General features: G+C 59.0%; 1 protein-coding gene across 5 annotated transcripts in view; it reads right to left on the bottom strand.

The window, feature by feature from the left end:
* The window catches only part of PIP5K1C (phosphatidylinositol-4-phosphate 5-kinase type 1 gamma), a 73,748-nt gene extending 57,163 nt beyond the window's left edge, over nt 1–16,585 (bottom strand). For 3 of the 5 annotated variants that reach the window (XR_010153517.1, XM_016937057.4, XM_016937065.4), the window contains exon 1: nt 16,379–16,571. Coding sequence is in view for 4 of the 5 variants with exons in the window: in XM_016937057.4 (XP_016792546.1) it covers nt 16,379–16,472 (94 nt within the window). In the remaining variant the exon portion in view is untranslated. Of the gene's footprint in view, nt 1–16,378 lie in introns of all 5 variants that reach the window. The other 2 variants (XM_016937063.4, XM_016937061.4) reach the window with 2 other exon arrangements.
* Between the last annotated feature and the right edge of the window lie 945 nt (nt 16,586–17,530).

The raw sequence follows: 17,530 nt of genomic DNA on the forward strand, positions 1-17,530 counted from the left end.
TTATTGGAACGTGGCCACACCCATTTGTTCACGAATTGTCTGGCTCCTTAAGTGCTACAACCGCAGCGTGGAGGAGTTGTGACAGAGACCATCTGGACCACAAACCCTAAAATGTTCATCTTGATTTTCTTGTAGAGACGGGGTCTTGCACTGTCACACAGGCTGGAGCACAGTGGTGCCACCATAGCTCTGCAGCCTCCAACTCCTGGGCTCAAGTGACTGTCCTGCCTCAGCCTCCTGAGTAGCTGGGACTACAGGCGCCACCACGCCTGGCTAATTCTTTTCTTTTTCAGAGACGGGGGTCTCGCGTTGTTGCCGAGGCTGGTCTCAAACTCCTGGGCTCAACTGATCCTCCTACCCTGGCCTCCCGAAGCACTGGGATTACAGGCGTGAGCCACCGTACTTAGACTAAAAGCTAAAAAATTTACTACTCAGCCCTTTACAGAGTTTCCTAGCCAGGCACAGTGACTGACACCTGTAATCCTAGCACTTTGGGAGGCCAATCCTCCCAAATACAAATACAAAAATTAGCTGGGCGTGGTGGCGGGCACCTGTAGTCCCAGCTACTCAGGAGGTTGAGGCAGGAGAATGGCAGGAACCAGGGAGACAGAGCTTGCAGTGAGCTGAGATCGCGCCACTGCACTCCAGCCTGGGCGACAGAGTGAGACTCTGTCTCAAAAAAATAAAAATAAAGGCTGGGTGCAGTGGCTCACGTGTGTAATCCTAGCACTCTGGGAGGCCAAGGCGGGCAGATCACCTGAGGTTGGGAGTTTGAGACCAGTCTGACCAACATGGAGAAACCCCGTCTCTACTAAAAATACAAAATTAGCCAGGTGTGATGGCCGGCGCCTGTAATCCCAGCTACTCAGGAGGCTGAGGCAGGAGAATCACTTGAACCAGGAGGTGGAGCTTGCGGTGAACCGAGATCGCACCATTGCACTCCAGCCTGGGCAACAGGAGCGAAACTCCATCTCAAAATAAATAAATAAATAAAATAAAATAAAATAAATAAATTACAAACTTGAATGAATGTAAGAGCTAAAACTATAAAACTACTTAAAAAAATGGGGTAATAAATCTTTGTGACCTTGGATTAGGCAACAATTTCTTAAATAAACACCAAAAGCATAAGCAAGCAAAGAAAAAACAGATCAAGGCCAGGTGCAGTGGCTCACACTGGTAATCCCAGCACTTTGGGAGGCCGAGGCGGGTGGATCGCCTAATGTCGGCAGTTCAAGAGCAGCCTGGCCAACATGGTAAAACCCCGTCCCTACTAAAAACACAAAAATTAGCCGGGCATAGTGGTGCACACCTATAATCCCAGCTACTCTGGAAGCTGAAGAAGAAGATTGGCTTGAATCCGGGAGGCAGACGTTGCAGCGGGCTGAGATCATGCCATTGCACTCCAGCCCAGGTGACAAAATAAAATAAACAAAAAAAAATAAAAACACATCAAGTGAACTTCATCGAGACTTTTGTGCCTCACAGGACACCAGCAAGAAACTGGAAAAGCAACCCGCAGAATGGGAGAAAGATTTGAATCATCTGTGTGGTAAGGGCCTCACATCTAAAATACGTGAACTCACAACCCAATGATAAAAACCAGGCCAGGCAGTGTCACGCCTGTCATCTCAACACTTTGGGAGGCCAAGGAGGGAGGACTGCTTGAGTCCAAGAGTTTGAGACCAGCCTGGGCAACATAGCAAGACCCTGTCTCTACAAAAATACAAAAATTAGCTGGGGGTGGTGGCAGTGCCTATAGTTCTGGCTACTTGGGAGGCTAAGGTGGGAGGATCGCACCACTGCACTCCAGCCTGGGCAACAGAGTGAGATCCTGTCTCAGAAAACAAGCAAGAAGTACAGACAACAAGAGTTGGTGAAGACGTGGAAAAATGAAGGGCCTGTCTGCCGCAGTGGGAATGTATGACACTGCAGCCACCGTGGGAAAGTCTGACAGTTCCTCAAATTGTCCCACATCGGGTTTCTGTGACCCCGCAATCCCACCCTTGGACATCAACTCAGGAGAAGTGAAAACCCACGTCCACACAAAAACTTTACACAAATGTTCACAGCGGTACATCCACAACAGCCAAAAGGGGGGAGCAGACCGGGCATCCACCACCGGGTGAATGGGTCAGCACGGCCAGGTCATCCACACGCTGGAGCAGGACTCAGCCATGAAAAGGGACGAGGCTTTGACACAGGCCACAGCGTGGCCGCGCCTTGAGGACGTCACGCTCAGTGAGAGGACAGACACAGAAGGTTACAGAGTGCGTGACCCCATTTTCCCATTGCTATGAAATGCCTAGAAAGTGAGTAAGGTGTTGTTAGGGGTTGGAGGAGGGGTGGGGAGTGACAGTTAATGAGTGATGGACAGCTTTCGGGTGATGAGAATATTCTGGACTAAGAGGGGAGAGTTGTACAACTGTGAACATACTAAAACCCATGAACTGTACAATAAAAGTAAGTAAAATGTAGGGTCTGTGAATTACATCCCAATAAAGCTGCTATTTAAAAAGAATTTAAGGCCGGGCACAGTGGCTCACGCCTGTAATCCCAGCACTTTGGGAGGCCGAGGCGGGCAGATCACGAGGTCAGGAGTTCGAGACCAGCCTGACCAACATGGTGAAACCCCTGCCTCTACTAAAAAAAAATACAAAATTTACCATCGTGGCTAATACGGTGAAACCTCATCTCTACTAAAAATACAAAAAAAAAAATTAGCCGGGCGTGGTGGCAGGCGCCTGTAGTCCCAGCTACTTGGAAGGCTGAGGCAGGAGAATGGCGTGAACCCGGGAGGCGGAGCTTGCAGTGAGCCGAGATTGCGCCACTGCACTCCAGCCTGGGTGAAAAGAGTGAGACTCCAACTCAAAACAAAAACAAAAAAAATTAGCCAGGCATGGTGGCACATGCCTGTAGTCCCAGCTACTCAGGAGGCTGAGATAGGAGAATCGCTTGAACCTGGGAGGCGGAGGTTGCAGTGAGCCGAGACTGCGCCACTGCACTCCAGCCTGGGTGGCAGACTGAGACTCATTCTCAAAAAGAAAAGAATTTAAGAAACAAGTCCAAGTGTGCAATAAGGAATATGTCCCAACAGGGCAGGAAAGGAAGCAAGGACCCACAGGTGCAGGGAGCGGTGAAGGCCTGTGGGAAGGGGACACAGACGCACATACACGCACACATGCACACGCACACACATGCACACACACGCACACATGCAGATACACACATGCATACATGCACACACACGCACAGGCCCTCAGAGGATACCACAGAACACTTGCGGGACACAGCAAGGAAGGGGTGAGGTGGCTGGAGGGGAGGGTACACCTGGGGGACCCCAGCACGGTGGAGGGACAGCCTGGGGTCCACCCGAGTAGTAGGCCGCCCCTCTTCCTTGCCCCTTCTCCCTTCTCCCCGCAGGGCATAGAGTGATCGCTTTCCCCACAGCAGGTGGGCGGGCAGGAGCCAGGGCGGTAAACAGGAAGCTCGGCGCAGGCGGGCGGAGCATCCAGAACTCCGCAGGCCCTGAGCTGTTGGGTCGTTTCCCGGGGCCCCAGTGTCCAGGGAGAAAGAGGCTCCATTCTCAGCACCAAGCTCCCGGGCGGGCCGGGGCAGGAGGCTGTGGGGCGTGGCCAGCCCGCAGGTGGCGGGGCCGATGGGATGGGTCAGGGTGCACAGAGGACACGCCGGCCCCTGGGGGAAGCCCGGCCCGTGCGGGCTGCGGGAGATCCTGATGGGCCCCAAGCTGAGGCTCCCGCAGCCAGGGTCTGCGCGTGGTCCCCACCTCCTTGCACGCTCCGTCTCCAGCACAGCAGAGGTGGACGCCCCTCGCGGCTGGCTCCCCAGCGTCCCTGTCCTCCAGGGGCCCAGCGTCCCTCCGGGGAGTCCAGTGTCCCTGAAGAGAATTCCTTCCAGGGCCTGAGGTTAGGCCGTGGTGGGAAACAGAGCGGGGTGCCGCAGGGGAGCCCGCAGGAGCTCCTGTTCCTCACCTGCGGGTGGGACGGCCTCTGGCCCCCTGCTGTGGGCGGGGAGGGGTCTAGAAGACCGGAAGGCTATTTCCAGGGCAGCACCCCCAGGACTTTGGGGCACACACGTCCCCAGGCAGCTCTGGTGAGGCCACCCTCGCCCCCTGGTTTCAACTCCTGCTGTGAGCACCTGGCCTTTCCCTGGTCCACTGAGAGCCGCGTGTGTTTTTTGCAGTTTTGCTGGTGATTCTGCTGCTGAAATTGCCCCCCCCAGGCATTGTCCTCAGGTGGTTTCATGTCCCTCAGGGCTAGAGACCCGGATGAGCCCCATGGAGAAACCCGTAGTGAGAGAAGCTTTGCTCAAACAGGACTGAGAGCGGAAAGAGAGAGAGAGAGGAGAGAGGGGGAGAACGAGAGCGAGAGAGACACACCGAGCGGGCGGGCCAGGGGAGGGGGACCCACGCCCACGTCGCCATGGCCCCCCACCCCGTTTTTGAGCCCCCACACAGCCGAATACATGCCCCGGGGTCCCCGTTCCAGCCTTGTCCCCAATACAGAGCCTGCAAACGGGTGGGGGCCTGGGAGAGTGCCCGGGATGGGGCTGGGGGGTGGGGGGCGGGCTTGGCGCACGCGGCCTATGGTCTGTGAGCTCCCTGTGGATAAATCAACAACACGGGTGTCTTTAAAATTTTCTTAGGCTCTCACTCTGTCGCCCAGGCTGGAGTGCAGTGGTGCAATCACGGCTCACTGCAGCCTCAAACTCCTGGGCTCAGTGATCCAGTGATCCTCCCGCCTCAGCCTCCCAAAGTGCTGGGATTACAGGTGTGAGCCACCGCACCCAGCCCTAAAATAACACGCCTTGAAATAGAAACGAACATACAACAAGGTCACGTATCGACTGGCTGATGGAAACGTCATGCCCAGAGGCTCACAGGAACCCGACCTTGGGTTGCCCCTGGAGCCAGGGCTCAGTGTGCGCCTGAAGTGTCTGCAGCAGCTTCACAAAGGAACTACCACAAACAGGCCTGGCGCAGTGGCTCATGCCTGTAACCCCAGCACTTTGGGAGGCTGAGGTGGCTGGATCACAAGGTCAGGAGTTCGAGACCCACCTGGCCAACATGGTGAAACCCTGTCTCTACTAAAAATACAAAAATTAGCCGGGTGTGGTGGCGGGCGCCTGTAATCCCAGCTACTTGGGAGGCTGAGGCAGCAGAATCGCTTGAAACCGGAAGACGGAGGTTTCGGTGAGCTGAGATCGCGCCACTGCACTCCAGCCTGGACGAGAGGGCAAAACTCCGTCTCAAAAAAATAAAATAAAATAAAATAAAGAACTACCACAAATAACGGAACTGGCTGCTTCAGGCAGAGAGGTACCATGCCAGCAATCGACACGCAAATGGCCTGACATAATCACACGCACACACTAACGCACACAAACTCACACGCACTCACTCTCACACACACAAACTTGCACACACTAACGTACACTCCCCCCCACACACACAGAATGATAAAGACATGGCAAAATGTTAGCAGCTGGTGGATCTCTGTGCGGGCTGTACGGGTCTTCACTGTAGCATTCTTGCCCCTTCTATAGGCTGGAAAGCTTTCCAAATAAACTATTTTTAAAAGCCTAATATAATCTGAGCCCCAAGTGTACAGGCCAGAGAAACACCTGGGGTGACAGTCATTATCTCCACAGAGATGGAGAGGGTGAGGTGGGACTCACTTTTTACTCACTGCACGTCTGATTACTTTTTTTTTTTTTTAACTGTGAACATGTTATCATTTGTTCAAGATGAGACATGGCTGTAGCATGAAGGTAAAGGCAGAGGAGTGGAGCAGAATAAAAAGTCCAGAAATAGGCCGGGCGCACTGGCTCACACCTGTAACCCCAGCACGTCGAGAAGCCAAGGCAAGAGGATCACTTGAGGCCAGGAGCTCGAGACCAGCCCAGGCAACATGGGAAGACCCTGTCTCCACAAAAGATGAAAAATTAGCTATGCATGGTGGCGCACACCTGCAGTCCCAACTAGTTGGGAGGCTGGTTTGAACCCAGGAGGTTGAGGCTGCGGCAAGCTACAATCGTATCACTGAACTCTAGCCTGGGTGATACAGCGACACCCTGTCTTAAAAAAAAAAAAGAATTGAAATGTGAACAAAAAAGAAGCTAAGTTATAAAAGTCTTAGCAGAATTTAATCATAACCTCAGAACAGGAAGACTTTCCCATCCATGACACCAAACTAGGAAACCAAAAAAGGAAAGAGTGATAAGTTTGACCACATAAACCCCAAAATACCTGCCAGACGTTAACAATCATCGTAGGAGAAGATGGGCAAAGAAGTACCTGCACTTGTGTCACCAATAAATGAGTAGCTGCCATAACAAATAAAGAGCTCCTACGAATCAACAAAATGGTGACAGATAACTGTAGACTGGGAAAGACACAATCATACAGGTCCCAGAAAATGAGGTCAGAGTTCAACCTGACATGTGTGTGCTTACAAGAAGGAACTGTGCAAGGAAAATGGGCCGGGGAGGGTGGAGGTCGGGGCCACGGAGCTTGCAGGAGCTGAGGCAGCTCAGAGCCAGCCTCGGTGGTGACCCCATCTCCCTGGTGGGGACACTCCATTTTCCAGCTCTTGATAGAAACACAGGTGACCGTCGGTGGGAGTGGGAGGGAGCTCCTGTGTGGCGAGTCCCTTCGCCTCTAGTGGTCTCTGCTCCCCTTGTGGAAACGCAGTTCCAAGAAAACAAAGAGGAAATGCTGAGAAGAGCCACAAGGACTTTTTCTGTGAGTCACAAGACGACGAATATACGCTGCAATGACGCAGAGAGGGAAGAAGTCGCCTTGCACCCACCCATATGGCTGCTGAGGATGGGAGAGATGGACGCGTCCTCCGCTGCCGGAACACGGAGCGCCCGGTCTGGTACAGTGCTGATGCTGCATTTTGTTTTCTGGATTTTACGACATCTTGGGGGCCTCGCTAATCTGGGGATGACGGCCCCTTCCAGGGTTAGCGGATTCCTAAACGTCGCAAACGGCCCGCCTGCGAGCACACTGTGACGTGCAGAGCAACCAACCGCGAGCCCACGCACCTGATCAAACTCTCACGCGCCACGCCCAGGTTCCCTGCCCTGAATCACCCCAGGGCCAGCTCCCAGAACAGGGACCACCCCAACAGCCAGGAGCCGCAAACAGTCCAGAGTCAAACCAGCCCATCCTAGGCACACCCAGCCCACCTACCCCGCCTGGCCTGTCCTTCCAACCAAAGCCTCACACAGGCCCTGGCCCGACCCTCCTGCCCTCTGGCTCGTGCCTGATGCCGGTGCTGCAGGGGTGGCCCTGCATGGGTGGCAGCCGGGCCCTTTCTCTTGGGAACTGTAACACAAGAGCTTTTCAATAGCAGTCACCTCCTGCTCTCTTGGCCTCACCAGGCCTGATTTAAACCAATCAGAGTGCCTCTGAATACATGTACCACCTTTCTGGGTTACAGAAGCATAGAGCCTTTACTGCACTGGGGGTGACAGCACCTCCGTCAACCTGGAATCTGAGAGATCAGGGAGCAAAACCACCAAAGCCCCCAACACAAGCGAGAAATGAGCCTCTGGGATGGCCTGGAGAGTGGGGATGTTTGTTTTAGCAGCAGACGCCAAGCCAGGCTGGCTCATACGCGCCCACAGGCACAGGTCCCGAGGCAGCTGCTCCCACCCCAGGCTCTTTTCCCTGCCCCAGCAGCCCCGCCCATGTCAGCGCACGCAGCGTGGCCAGTCCCAGCACCGCACGGGAAGGGTGCACAGTGGGAGCTGCCCGCTCACGTCCCTGTCCCCACTCCCTGGGCGCCCACCATGGGCAGGGCCGGCTCTGAGCCTTTTGTGTGCACTGACTCATCTAATCCTCAAGGGACATTGCTTTCCAAATGAGGAAACTGAGGCACGGAGCGGCTGGGCAACCGAACCCAATCATCTCAGCTGTCCTCCTGCCAACAGCACGATGGAACAGAGACACCGTCCACTGAGCACGGCCACCACCAGGGTCCTGACGGCCCTACCCAGTCCCACTGCTGGCTCCCACCACTGCCCCCAACGCTCCCTACAGGGGCTCCTGGGGCCTCCCTCGCAGCTCGGCCATGCTGGGCCCCGGTGGCCCCCACGCTGCCCTTCCTGCATCCATCTTGGCTGACGGCAGCTCTGTCCTTCCAGGGCTCAGGCTAAAATCTTGATTTCAAACTCAATCCCCCCTCAGCCCCACACTCAACCTTCAAAAGGTCCTGCTGGCTCTGCTTCCAAAATCCATCCCAGATGGCCCATTGCTCATGGTCCCCACCTGGCCCAGCCCCAGCTTCGCCCAACTGGGCCAGTGCAGTCCCCTCTGCCCTGGTTCCCCTAGCCCAGGTCCTGCCCTCACCCCATCTGTCCTCCCCACAGCAGCCACCAGGGGGTGCCTGTGAGCTCCTGAGTCTCACCCATCCCTCCTCTGCCCGCAGCCCTCCATGGCTCCCACCTCCCTCGGGGTCAAAGCCCAAGTCCTCCCTGCAGCCCACAAGGCCCTGCACACCCTGCCCCGTCCCCTCCCTGCCCTCCCCTCCTCACTGTTCCTCTAAAACACCAGGCGTGGTCCTGCCCCAGAGCCTTTGCACAGTGCCTCTGCCAGACAGCTCCCTCCACACTTCCACAACCCCCTCACTTCCCCTGGATCTCTGTTCAAGTGTGGCCCCCGAGTCCCCAGCCTTGAGGGCACCTCCTCCGCCGCTCTCTCCCCTCCTCTGCTCGGCTCTTCTCCCCGGCACTTGTCCACTGCATTGCGTGTTTTGCTTTTCTTTGCTGTCTGTATGTCCTGGCCCCACTCCCAGAGTTCCTTAGGGGGCCTGGCCCTCTCGTTCCCCCGGGCCCCCAGCACACGGCCAAAGCACATGCAGGAAAGCACACGTAGATGATGCCCGAACCACACCCCACTCCCCCAAACCTTCAGCAGCAGCCCTGCCTGCAAAGTGGAGGCATGAGGCATTTCAGTGGAGGAGAGCGGCCGGGCAGGGTGCTGGGGTCCTCTCTTCACTCAGCCAGAGGCCGGGTCCCCTCGCACCCCCACGCCAGCTCAGGCACCTGGGGGCCCTCATGCTCGACTCCAGCCCCTCCCAAGCTGGCCTCTCAGGGTGGCGGGGAGGCAGGTGCAGGGGCTCTGAGCTAATCCCCTCAGGCTGTAATCCCCATGAGTACTGGCACCACCGCGGGCCCCATCCAGCTGGCGCCTGCCGGCAAATCCTTGCAGGGTCTTGCCCGGCCTGGTCCTACGTGAAGGGACATGCTGCCAGGGCCAGGCGGCAGGCAGCAGGCGGCAGGGAGGCCTGGGCCCCGCTCCTCGTTCACAGCCTCACCCTGTGTGGACTCTCCAGCCCTCCTGGAGCCTCGGTTTCCCCATCTGTAAAGAAAGACCCAGGTCGTGCAGCTTCCCAGGGGCTAGGGCCTCACCCATCCCTGTCCTGCCAGGCACTCAGGACACCCGCAGCTCTTGTTCCAAAAGGGAAAGAAGGGGCCACCATGGGGGCACATGCCTGTAACCCCAGCACTTTGGGAGGCGGAGGCAGGAGGGCTGCTTGGGACCAAGGGTTCGAGACCCTCGCACCCTGGACAACATAGTGAGACCTCACCTCTACAAAAAAGTTTTAAAAATTTAAAACAGGCCGGGCGCGGTGGCTCACACCTGTACTCCCAGCACTTTGGGAGGCCGAGGCGGGCGGATCACCAGGTCAGGAGATCAACACCCTCCTGGCTAACACGGTGAAACCCCGTCTCTACTAAAAATACAAAAAATTAGCCGGGCGTAGTGGCGGACGCCTGTAGTCCCAGCTACTCAGGAGGCTGAGGCAGGAGAATGGCGTGAACCCGGGAGGTGGAGCTTGCAGTGAGCCGAGATTGCGCCACTGCACTCCAGCCTGGGCGAGACAGCGAGACTCCATCTCAAAAAAAAAAAAAAAAAAAAATTAAAACAAAAGGAAGTCACTTGCTCAGAGGCCAAGGCAGGCTCAGCCCACACCAGGCCCTGGGACCACCCTGCCCAGGCTCCCGGAGCCTCCACCTGCTTTGGGGGTCCCCACTGCCTGCTCACCCCACATCGGCACACACCTGCCACAGTGCCTGGGCTCCCAGTCCCGCTCTGTCCTCAGTCCTCGCCACCCCAGCCACCAGCTCCAGGGCCCAGGCCAAAATCCTTCCAGGCCCCTCGTCTCCCTCCAGGCACCGGCGCCACTCACCTGGACACCTGCCCCAACCCCACAGAGCACTGCCCACGGACCATCCCCCACCAGGCGCTGTGAATCGGGCTCACCACCCCACTCAGACGCCCGCGCCACCCGCTGTCCTCAGGTCCGACCCCACGTGACCCTCTCCCACCACGTTGACTTCACTTCTGTGGCTCAACTGGGTGCAGCAAGTTCCCACCCAACGGCCTCGGCGCGACTATTCCGCTGCCTACATCGCCTGAGCCGCAGCCCACCCTTATTCAGCTCGTGGCGACAGTCACCTCCCTCCGAGTCCTCAGCTGCCGCACGACTGGCCGCTTGACCTCCCAGGTGCCCTCACCACACTCGCCACCGCCCAACGCAGCCCGGCTCTGGGCTGGGCAAACATCTTCCGTAAAGGACCGGGCAGCAAGTGTTTTCGGCTTCGTGGGACACGCAGCCCCAAGCATGGCCACTCAGCTCCCAGCTCTGCCGCTGCAGCGTGGGGGCCACCAAGGCCGGCAAGGGAACAAATGGTGTGGCCATTGCCAATAAAACTTTGTTGACAAGAAGTGGCATGGACAGATTCGGGTGGGGTCTCACGTGGCCACTTGTTCCCATCTGCAGCCTGACGCCCAGCAACCTGAGGGCTCCAAGGGGTCAGCGAGGCAGTCCCGTTAGCACCAGAAGACTGGGCACCCTGAGCCCCACCTGGCCCACACGAGGTGCTCAACAAAGGTCTGGAGCCCAGGAGTGGACCTCACACTTTCACGAGCCGACTCCCACAGCGGACCCCAGCGCCCAGGTGAGCTCGCTTGGCACCTGGGCCCCCGGAAGCAGCACACGAAGGGGACTCCCTCTCCTCCAACAGCAACCTGGGACGGAGGGGGCACCCAGCTTTCTCACGGGGCCGGCTGCCTGTCCCGTGCCTTCTAAGGGCTTTACCCCATGATTCTCCATGCAGCCCAGAAGAAAGGCAGCCATCACACCCACTTTACAGACAGGGACACCGAGGCTGCATGTCCCCGGCTGGCATGCAATGGCGCTGGGTGTGAACCCAGGAGGGCCAGCCCCCAAGGCCTCTCCACTGGGACACCCAGGCTGTGGCAGTCACAGTGCCTGACCTGCATCCTGGGAGGCGGCCAGAGCAGGAAAGAATGGGAAACTTTCTGTCCCCAGTGTCCTCAGCCTCCGCCTGGGCCCTGCTGACTTGCAACAAGAGACACCACAATCCCACTGACCCCTTTTTTTTTTTTTTTTTGAGATACGATTCTGCTGTCACCCAGGCACGCAGTGGCACGATCACAGCTCAGTGCAGCCTCGGCCTCCCAGGCTCAGGTGATCCTCCTGCCTCAGCCTCCTGAGTAGCTGGAACTACAGGTACATACCATTACGTCTAGCTACTTCTTTTAATTTTTTTTAGTAGAGACGGGGGTCTTGCTATGTTGCTCCGGGCTGGTCTCAAACTCCTGAGATCAAGTGATCCTCCTGCCTCAGCCTCCCAAAATGCTGGAATTACAGGTGTGAGCCACCGTGCCCGGCCTCCCTGACCTTTTTACGCAGACCACCACAGCTACAGGGAGGCCCTGGTGGCGGTGCTGACTCCCTGCCCGGCCGTCCTGTGACCACACTACACTGTGCTCCAGGCAGGCGGGGCCTCTGCTGGGGCCATGCCCTCTTCCTGCCCAACGCCCACAGGTCTCTCTCGGATGCCACCTTCTTGGCAAGGCCTTCCCAGCCACCTCATTCTACCTTGTCCTTCCTCCCTGGCACTGCTGGCCTCATGCACCTGATGTTCACCAGGATCTGCACTGTGCTGAGCTCTTCCGGGAGCAGGGGACGCCGCAGGAGTGGCACAGACGGTCTTGGCCCTCGCGGAGCTCTCGCTCAGGAGGAGATGGTCAGAAAACACGTCAGCAGAGCCATATGTTTCAGGTGGTGACAAACGCTATGGTGGCACAAACAGGGAAGAGGAACCGGGAGGGCAGGGGACGGAGGAGGGGAGGCCGCTGTGCGGTGACAGCAGGGCAGGGAGGCCTCACAGAGAGGAGATGCTCCCGCAAAACCTGGAAAGCGCTAAGGGAGCAAAGGACACAGATGGGAGGAGGGGCATTCCGGGGTGGGGGTGGGGGGCAGCCGTGCAAAGGCCCCGGGGCAGGACCATGCCCTGCATGCTGGAGGAACAGCAAGGGGCCCATGGGCCTGCAGCAGAGTGCGGAGGGGAGGGCAGGGAGGGCCCGGGGCAGGCTGTGCAGGGCCTGATGGGCTTCAAAGAGGACTGTGTCTTTGACCCCGAGGGAGGTGGGAGCCATGGAGGGCTGCGAGCAGAGGAGGGTCGCGACTCGGGCCGCAGGTTTTTAATGGGGTCCTCCTGGAATGTGGGACAGGGAGCAGAGGAAGAGCAGGGGCGCCAGGCCTGGCTCAGGGGGCAAAGGAGGACTAAGCTGGACCGAGGAGGACCGAGCTGGACAGAGGAGGATCGAGCTGGACCGAGGAGGACCGAGCTGGACGAAGGAGGACTGAGCTGGACCGGGGAGGACCGAGCTGGACCAAGGAGGACCGAGCTGGACCGAGGAGGACCAAGGAGGACCGAGCCAGACGAAGGAGGACTGAGCCGGACGAAGGAGAACCGAGCCGGACAGAGGAGCACCGAGCTGGACCGGGGAGGACCGAGCTGGACGGAAGAGGACCGAGCTGGACCGGGGAGGACCGAGCCGGATGGCGGAGGACCAAGCCGGATAGAGGAGGACCGAGCCAGACAGAGGAGGACCGAGCCAGACGAAGGAGGACCGAGCCGGACGGAGGAGGACCGAGCCGGACGGAGGAGGACCGAGCCGGACCAGGGAGGACCGAGCCGGACCAGGGAGGACCGAGCCGGACGGAGGAGGACCGAGCCGGACGGAGGAGGACCGAGCCGGACGGAGGAGGACCGAGCCGGACCAGGGAGGACCGAGCCGGACCAGGGAGGACCGAGCCGGACGGAGGAGGACCGAGCTGGACGGAGGAGGACTGAGCTGGATGGAGGAGGACCGAGCCGGACGGAGGAGGACTGAGCGGGACCGGGGAGTACTCAGCCAGATGGAGGAGGACCAAGCTGTACGGAGGAGGACCGAGCTGGACCGGGGAGGACCGAGCTGGACCGGGGAGGACCGAGCTGGACCGGGGAGGACCAAGGAGGACCGAGCCAGACGAAGGAGGACTGAGCCGGACGAAGGAGAACCGAGCTGGACAGAGGAGCACCGAGCTGGACCGGGGAGGACCGAGCCAGACAGAGGAGGACCGAGCCAGACGGAGGAGGACTGAGCTGGACCGGGGAGTACTCAGCCAGATGGAGGAGGACCGAGCTGGACCGGGGAGGACCGAGCTGGACCGGGGAGGACCGAGCTGGACCGGGGAGGACCAAGCTGGACCCGGGAGGACCAAGCTGGACCCGGGAGAGGCAGAGGACAGGGAAGGAGTCAGTGGGTTCTGGGCCAGTTCTGAAGGTGAAGCTGCCATCATTTGCCGCCAGATCAGCCGTGGAAGTGGGGCAGGGGCAGGGATGCAGCTGACCTTTCCAGGGCATCACAGAGACAGATCAGCCGTGGGAGGGGGGCAGGGGCAGGGATGGAGCTGACCGTTCTGGGGCATCACAGAGACAGGACAGCCTGGGAGAGGCTCAGACACGCCCAGGCCACAGCTCAGACCAAACTCCACCACAGGCCATCGGCCCACACAGCGGGCACAGCCGCATCCCAAGCCCCAGCCTTCCCGAGACCGCCCCCACGTGCCCCACGGCCACGGCCCATGGAGACGCCATTCAGGCCACGCCTCGGGAGCCAGGAGCCCGGGCAATTAGAGGAACCAGATTCTAAACACCAACGAGACATTGCTTTGCCTCCCATCGGATCAGCCGAAATCGCCAAGGACGATGACACTGGGAGCTGGCAGTGCCGTGGGAAACGGGCAGCCTCCCTCGGCCCCTGTCGGACAAGGCTCCCGCTGTAGCTGAGCTTTCTGGAAGGTGTCGCCATCGCTTCTAACAGCGAGCGGTGACTCCAGAAACCACGGGCATGGGCCTCAGCAGGGGCCTGGAGGCACCGATGGTGGAGAGGCCGGAAGGGGGCGGCCAACCGGCACGACAATCACCAAGCATGAGCGCCAACTCATCCCAGGCTCAGCCCCTGGCACACACGGTCATCACCCCACTTCACAGACGGGACGCTGAAGCCCGGGGAAGTGACGGCCACACAGCACCTGAAGTGCAGAGCTGGGAGGGGGACATCGGCGGGACCAACTCTGGGGCTCCCCCTTAACCACTGCCTGGCGCTCGCCCTCTCTACAAACCGATACCAACATAGGGTGGGGAAACTCCAGATGACCAGAGATAAAAAGCAAGCAGTTCACAGAGTCATAAACGTGTGGCATTTCTCACCAGGGCCGTCCTGCCCCCAGGGGACACTGAACGGTGTCTGGGTCACTTGTGGCTGTCACAACTGGCAGGTGCTCCAGGCATGGAGTGGGCAGAAGCCAGGGGCGTTGCTCAGCACCCCTAATTTCCTGACTCAAAATACCTCTGCCAAGGCACAGAAGCCCCAGTGAGGCATGAAACCATCTCGGTGAAGAACAAGCAGGCCCCTTTATGTGCTCACGTCTCTGTGGCCCAGCCAGGCACAACCTAAACTCACCAGCGCTAACATCAGGAGGGATGGCGTTGGAGGAGTGAGGCAACTCTGAATTTTAAAAATTCAGAGGCAATATATGGCCAGCTGGGGTCAGATTTCTGTGGATTTCAGGGATGGGCAGAGATGCCAGACCCTGACCTTCCAGCCCTCCCCGGCCCCCCACCCCCCTATCCCCCCACTCCCCCGCTCTCCCACCCCACCACCATGCTCAGCCTGGAGCTGGCAACTTTATCTGTCCCCAGTGCTCCCAGAGCCCCTGATAAGATGAATGGTCGCGGTGTGGTTTTCTTTTGGTCAGCGAGTCCTGGGCTACTTTGTCTCAGACCAGCTGGGATCAGAGGGCTGACAGCGGAAGTTGGGGGGCCCAAGAAAGGAACCCGGGCTGGGGCCTGGTGCCCTGCCTGGGTTCCTCCACCATGTCTCTTGCTGGCCAGGCCAGGACACCGGCTGCCCGCAAAGAAAGGGGCGAGACCACTGGCTCTGGGGAAGGAACCGGGTCACCTACCAAGCGGTTCCAGATGGCCGCCGGGAGGGAAGCCACGAGTGTCTTTCAAGGCGGGGGGTGGGGGGGGGACTTGATGACTTCCACACTCTCTCTCTCTCTCTCCAGACATCTCCCCAACTCCCAGGCAGCACGCATCGCCCGCCCGCCCGCTTGCCCGCCTGCCAACCAAGGAAGCTTCGGGAGGCCTGGGGGGAGAAGGAGGACGGATGCCCGTGTGGGTGTCTACAGAGACGCTGCTGCTGGCTGCCTGGGAGGAGCAGAGGATTTTGTGAATCCGGAAACTTCCGATTTGGGAGCTTGTGACCTCGACTGAGAAGGAACTGTTCCCTTCCTCTGGGCTCTGCACACCGTCCCCACAGAAGGGAAGGCCCAGCTGCCGCCACCTACCCGGCTGGAGGTCCAGGAAGCAGCTAAAAGGGGGCATGAGACAGCCGTGCCCCCCGCCCAGCCCGCAGCCCCACCAGTGTGTCCTGGGGGAAGGCTCGGGGAGAGGGAAAGGGGGCGACAGGGCACCCTGTGTGCACAGCCGGGGCGGTGGAGACATCTTGAGATGTAACCCTTTCCTCCTCTCATTTTAGCAGGGAGGTAAACTGAGGCCCAGGAAGGTGAGGAAAGGTCGCGCACCCGGACTCAGGTCTGGGGACTTACAGAAAGGGAGGTGACATCAGGAGGTGGGCACGTACGGCCTCAGACACCCCCGCCTCCACCCAAGCAGCCGCCACTCACACGACGGGCAGCCCCTGGGAGCGGGTCAGGCAGAACGGGGATCCCCAGCGGCGCCCACGCCGAGTCGCCCCCGGCCCGGGAGCGGTGGGAGGTAGCCCCTCGCAGGCCTCCCGCTTCCCGGCGCGGCTTCAGCCCCGTCCTCCCCGGGGCTCCAGGGGACTGCCCCGCCCCAGGCTCCCGGAACCGGCGGCGCCCCCGCAGCGACCGTGCAGCCCCCGCCCCGGCCCCGCAGCCCCGCGACCCTCGGCGCTCGGACGAGCCCAGCGGGCCGCAGCCCCGGGAGGCCGGGCCGTTACCTGCCGCCGCCCCGCTCTCTGCCGCCCACGCCGCCTCCGAGGGCACGGCCCCCGCCTCAGCGCTCTCCGCCTCGTCCGGCACCTCCAGCTCCATGGCCGCGCGCGGACGGCGGCGGGGGCGCCCGAGGGGTACCCGAGCTGCGACCGCCGCCGCCGAACAACAAGCGCCGCCGGCCAAGGGAGGGCGCGCCGGGCCGGCGCGGGGCGGACGGGGTGGGGCCTGCGTGCGTGCGACGCCGCGGACGGCGCGCGGCCAATCGGGGCTCGGGGGCGGGGCCTGCTTGCGACCCGCAGCCAGGACCGCCTCGAGTGCCCCCTCGTGCCCAGGGGTGGGAGTACAGAGCCAGGCTCGCCATTCCATCGTATTAGGTCAGTAAGATTGACAGGCACGATATGTATCAATAACATTGCTGTGCACAACACATACCAATAACATGGATCTACACAACACATGACAATAATATGGATCTATACAGCACGTGCCAATAAAATGGACGTACACAGCACATGCCAATAACATGGATCTAAACAGCACATGCCAATAACAGGGACCTGCACAGCGCATGACAATAACATGGATCTGGCCGGGCGCGGTGACTCACGCCTATATTCCCGGCACTTTGGGAGGCAGAGGAGGGCGGATCACCTGAGGTCAGGAGTTCAAGACCATCCTGACCAACATGGTGAAATCCTGTCTCTACTAAAAATACAAAAAATAGCTGGGCGTGGTGGCGCATGCCTGTAATCGCGGCTACTCGGGAGGCTGAGGCAAAAGAATCGCTTGAACCCGGGAGGGAGAGGTTGCAGTGAGCTGAGATCCCACCATTGCACTCCAGCCTGGGCCACAGAGTGAGACTCTGTCCCAAAAAAACCACACATGGACCTACACAGCACATGCCAATAACATGGAGTTACCCAATGCATGCCAATAACATGGATATGCACAATACATGCCAATAACATGGATATACACAATACATGCCAATAACATGAATCTATACTATATCATTAACATGGATCTACATAAAACATACAAATAGCATTGCTATATGCAATACATGTCAATAACATTGCTATACACAATGAATACCAATAACATTGATCTACACACTACCTGCCAATAACATTGATCTACACACTACCTGCCAATAA

Source organism: Pan troglodytes, chromosome 20, assembly GCF_028858775.2.
Source record: "Pan troglodytes isolate AG18354 chromosome 20, NHGRI_mPanTro3-v2.0_pri, whole genome shotgun sequence".
Lineage (NCBI taxonomy): Eukaryota > Metazoa > Chordata > Mammalia > Primates > Hominidae > Pan > Pan troglodytes.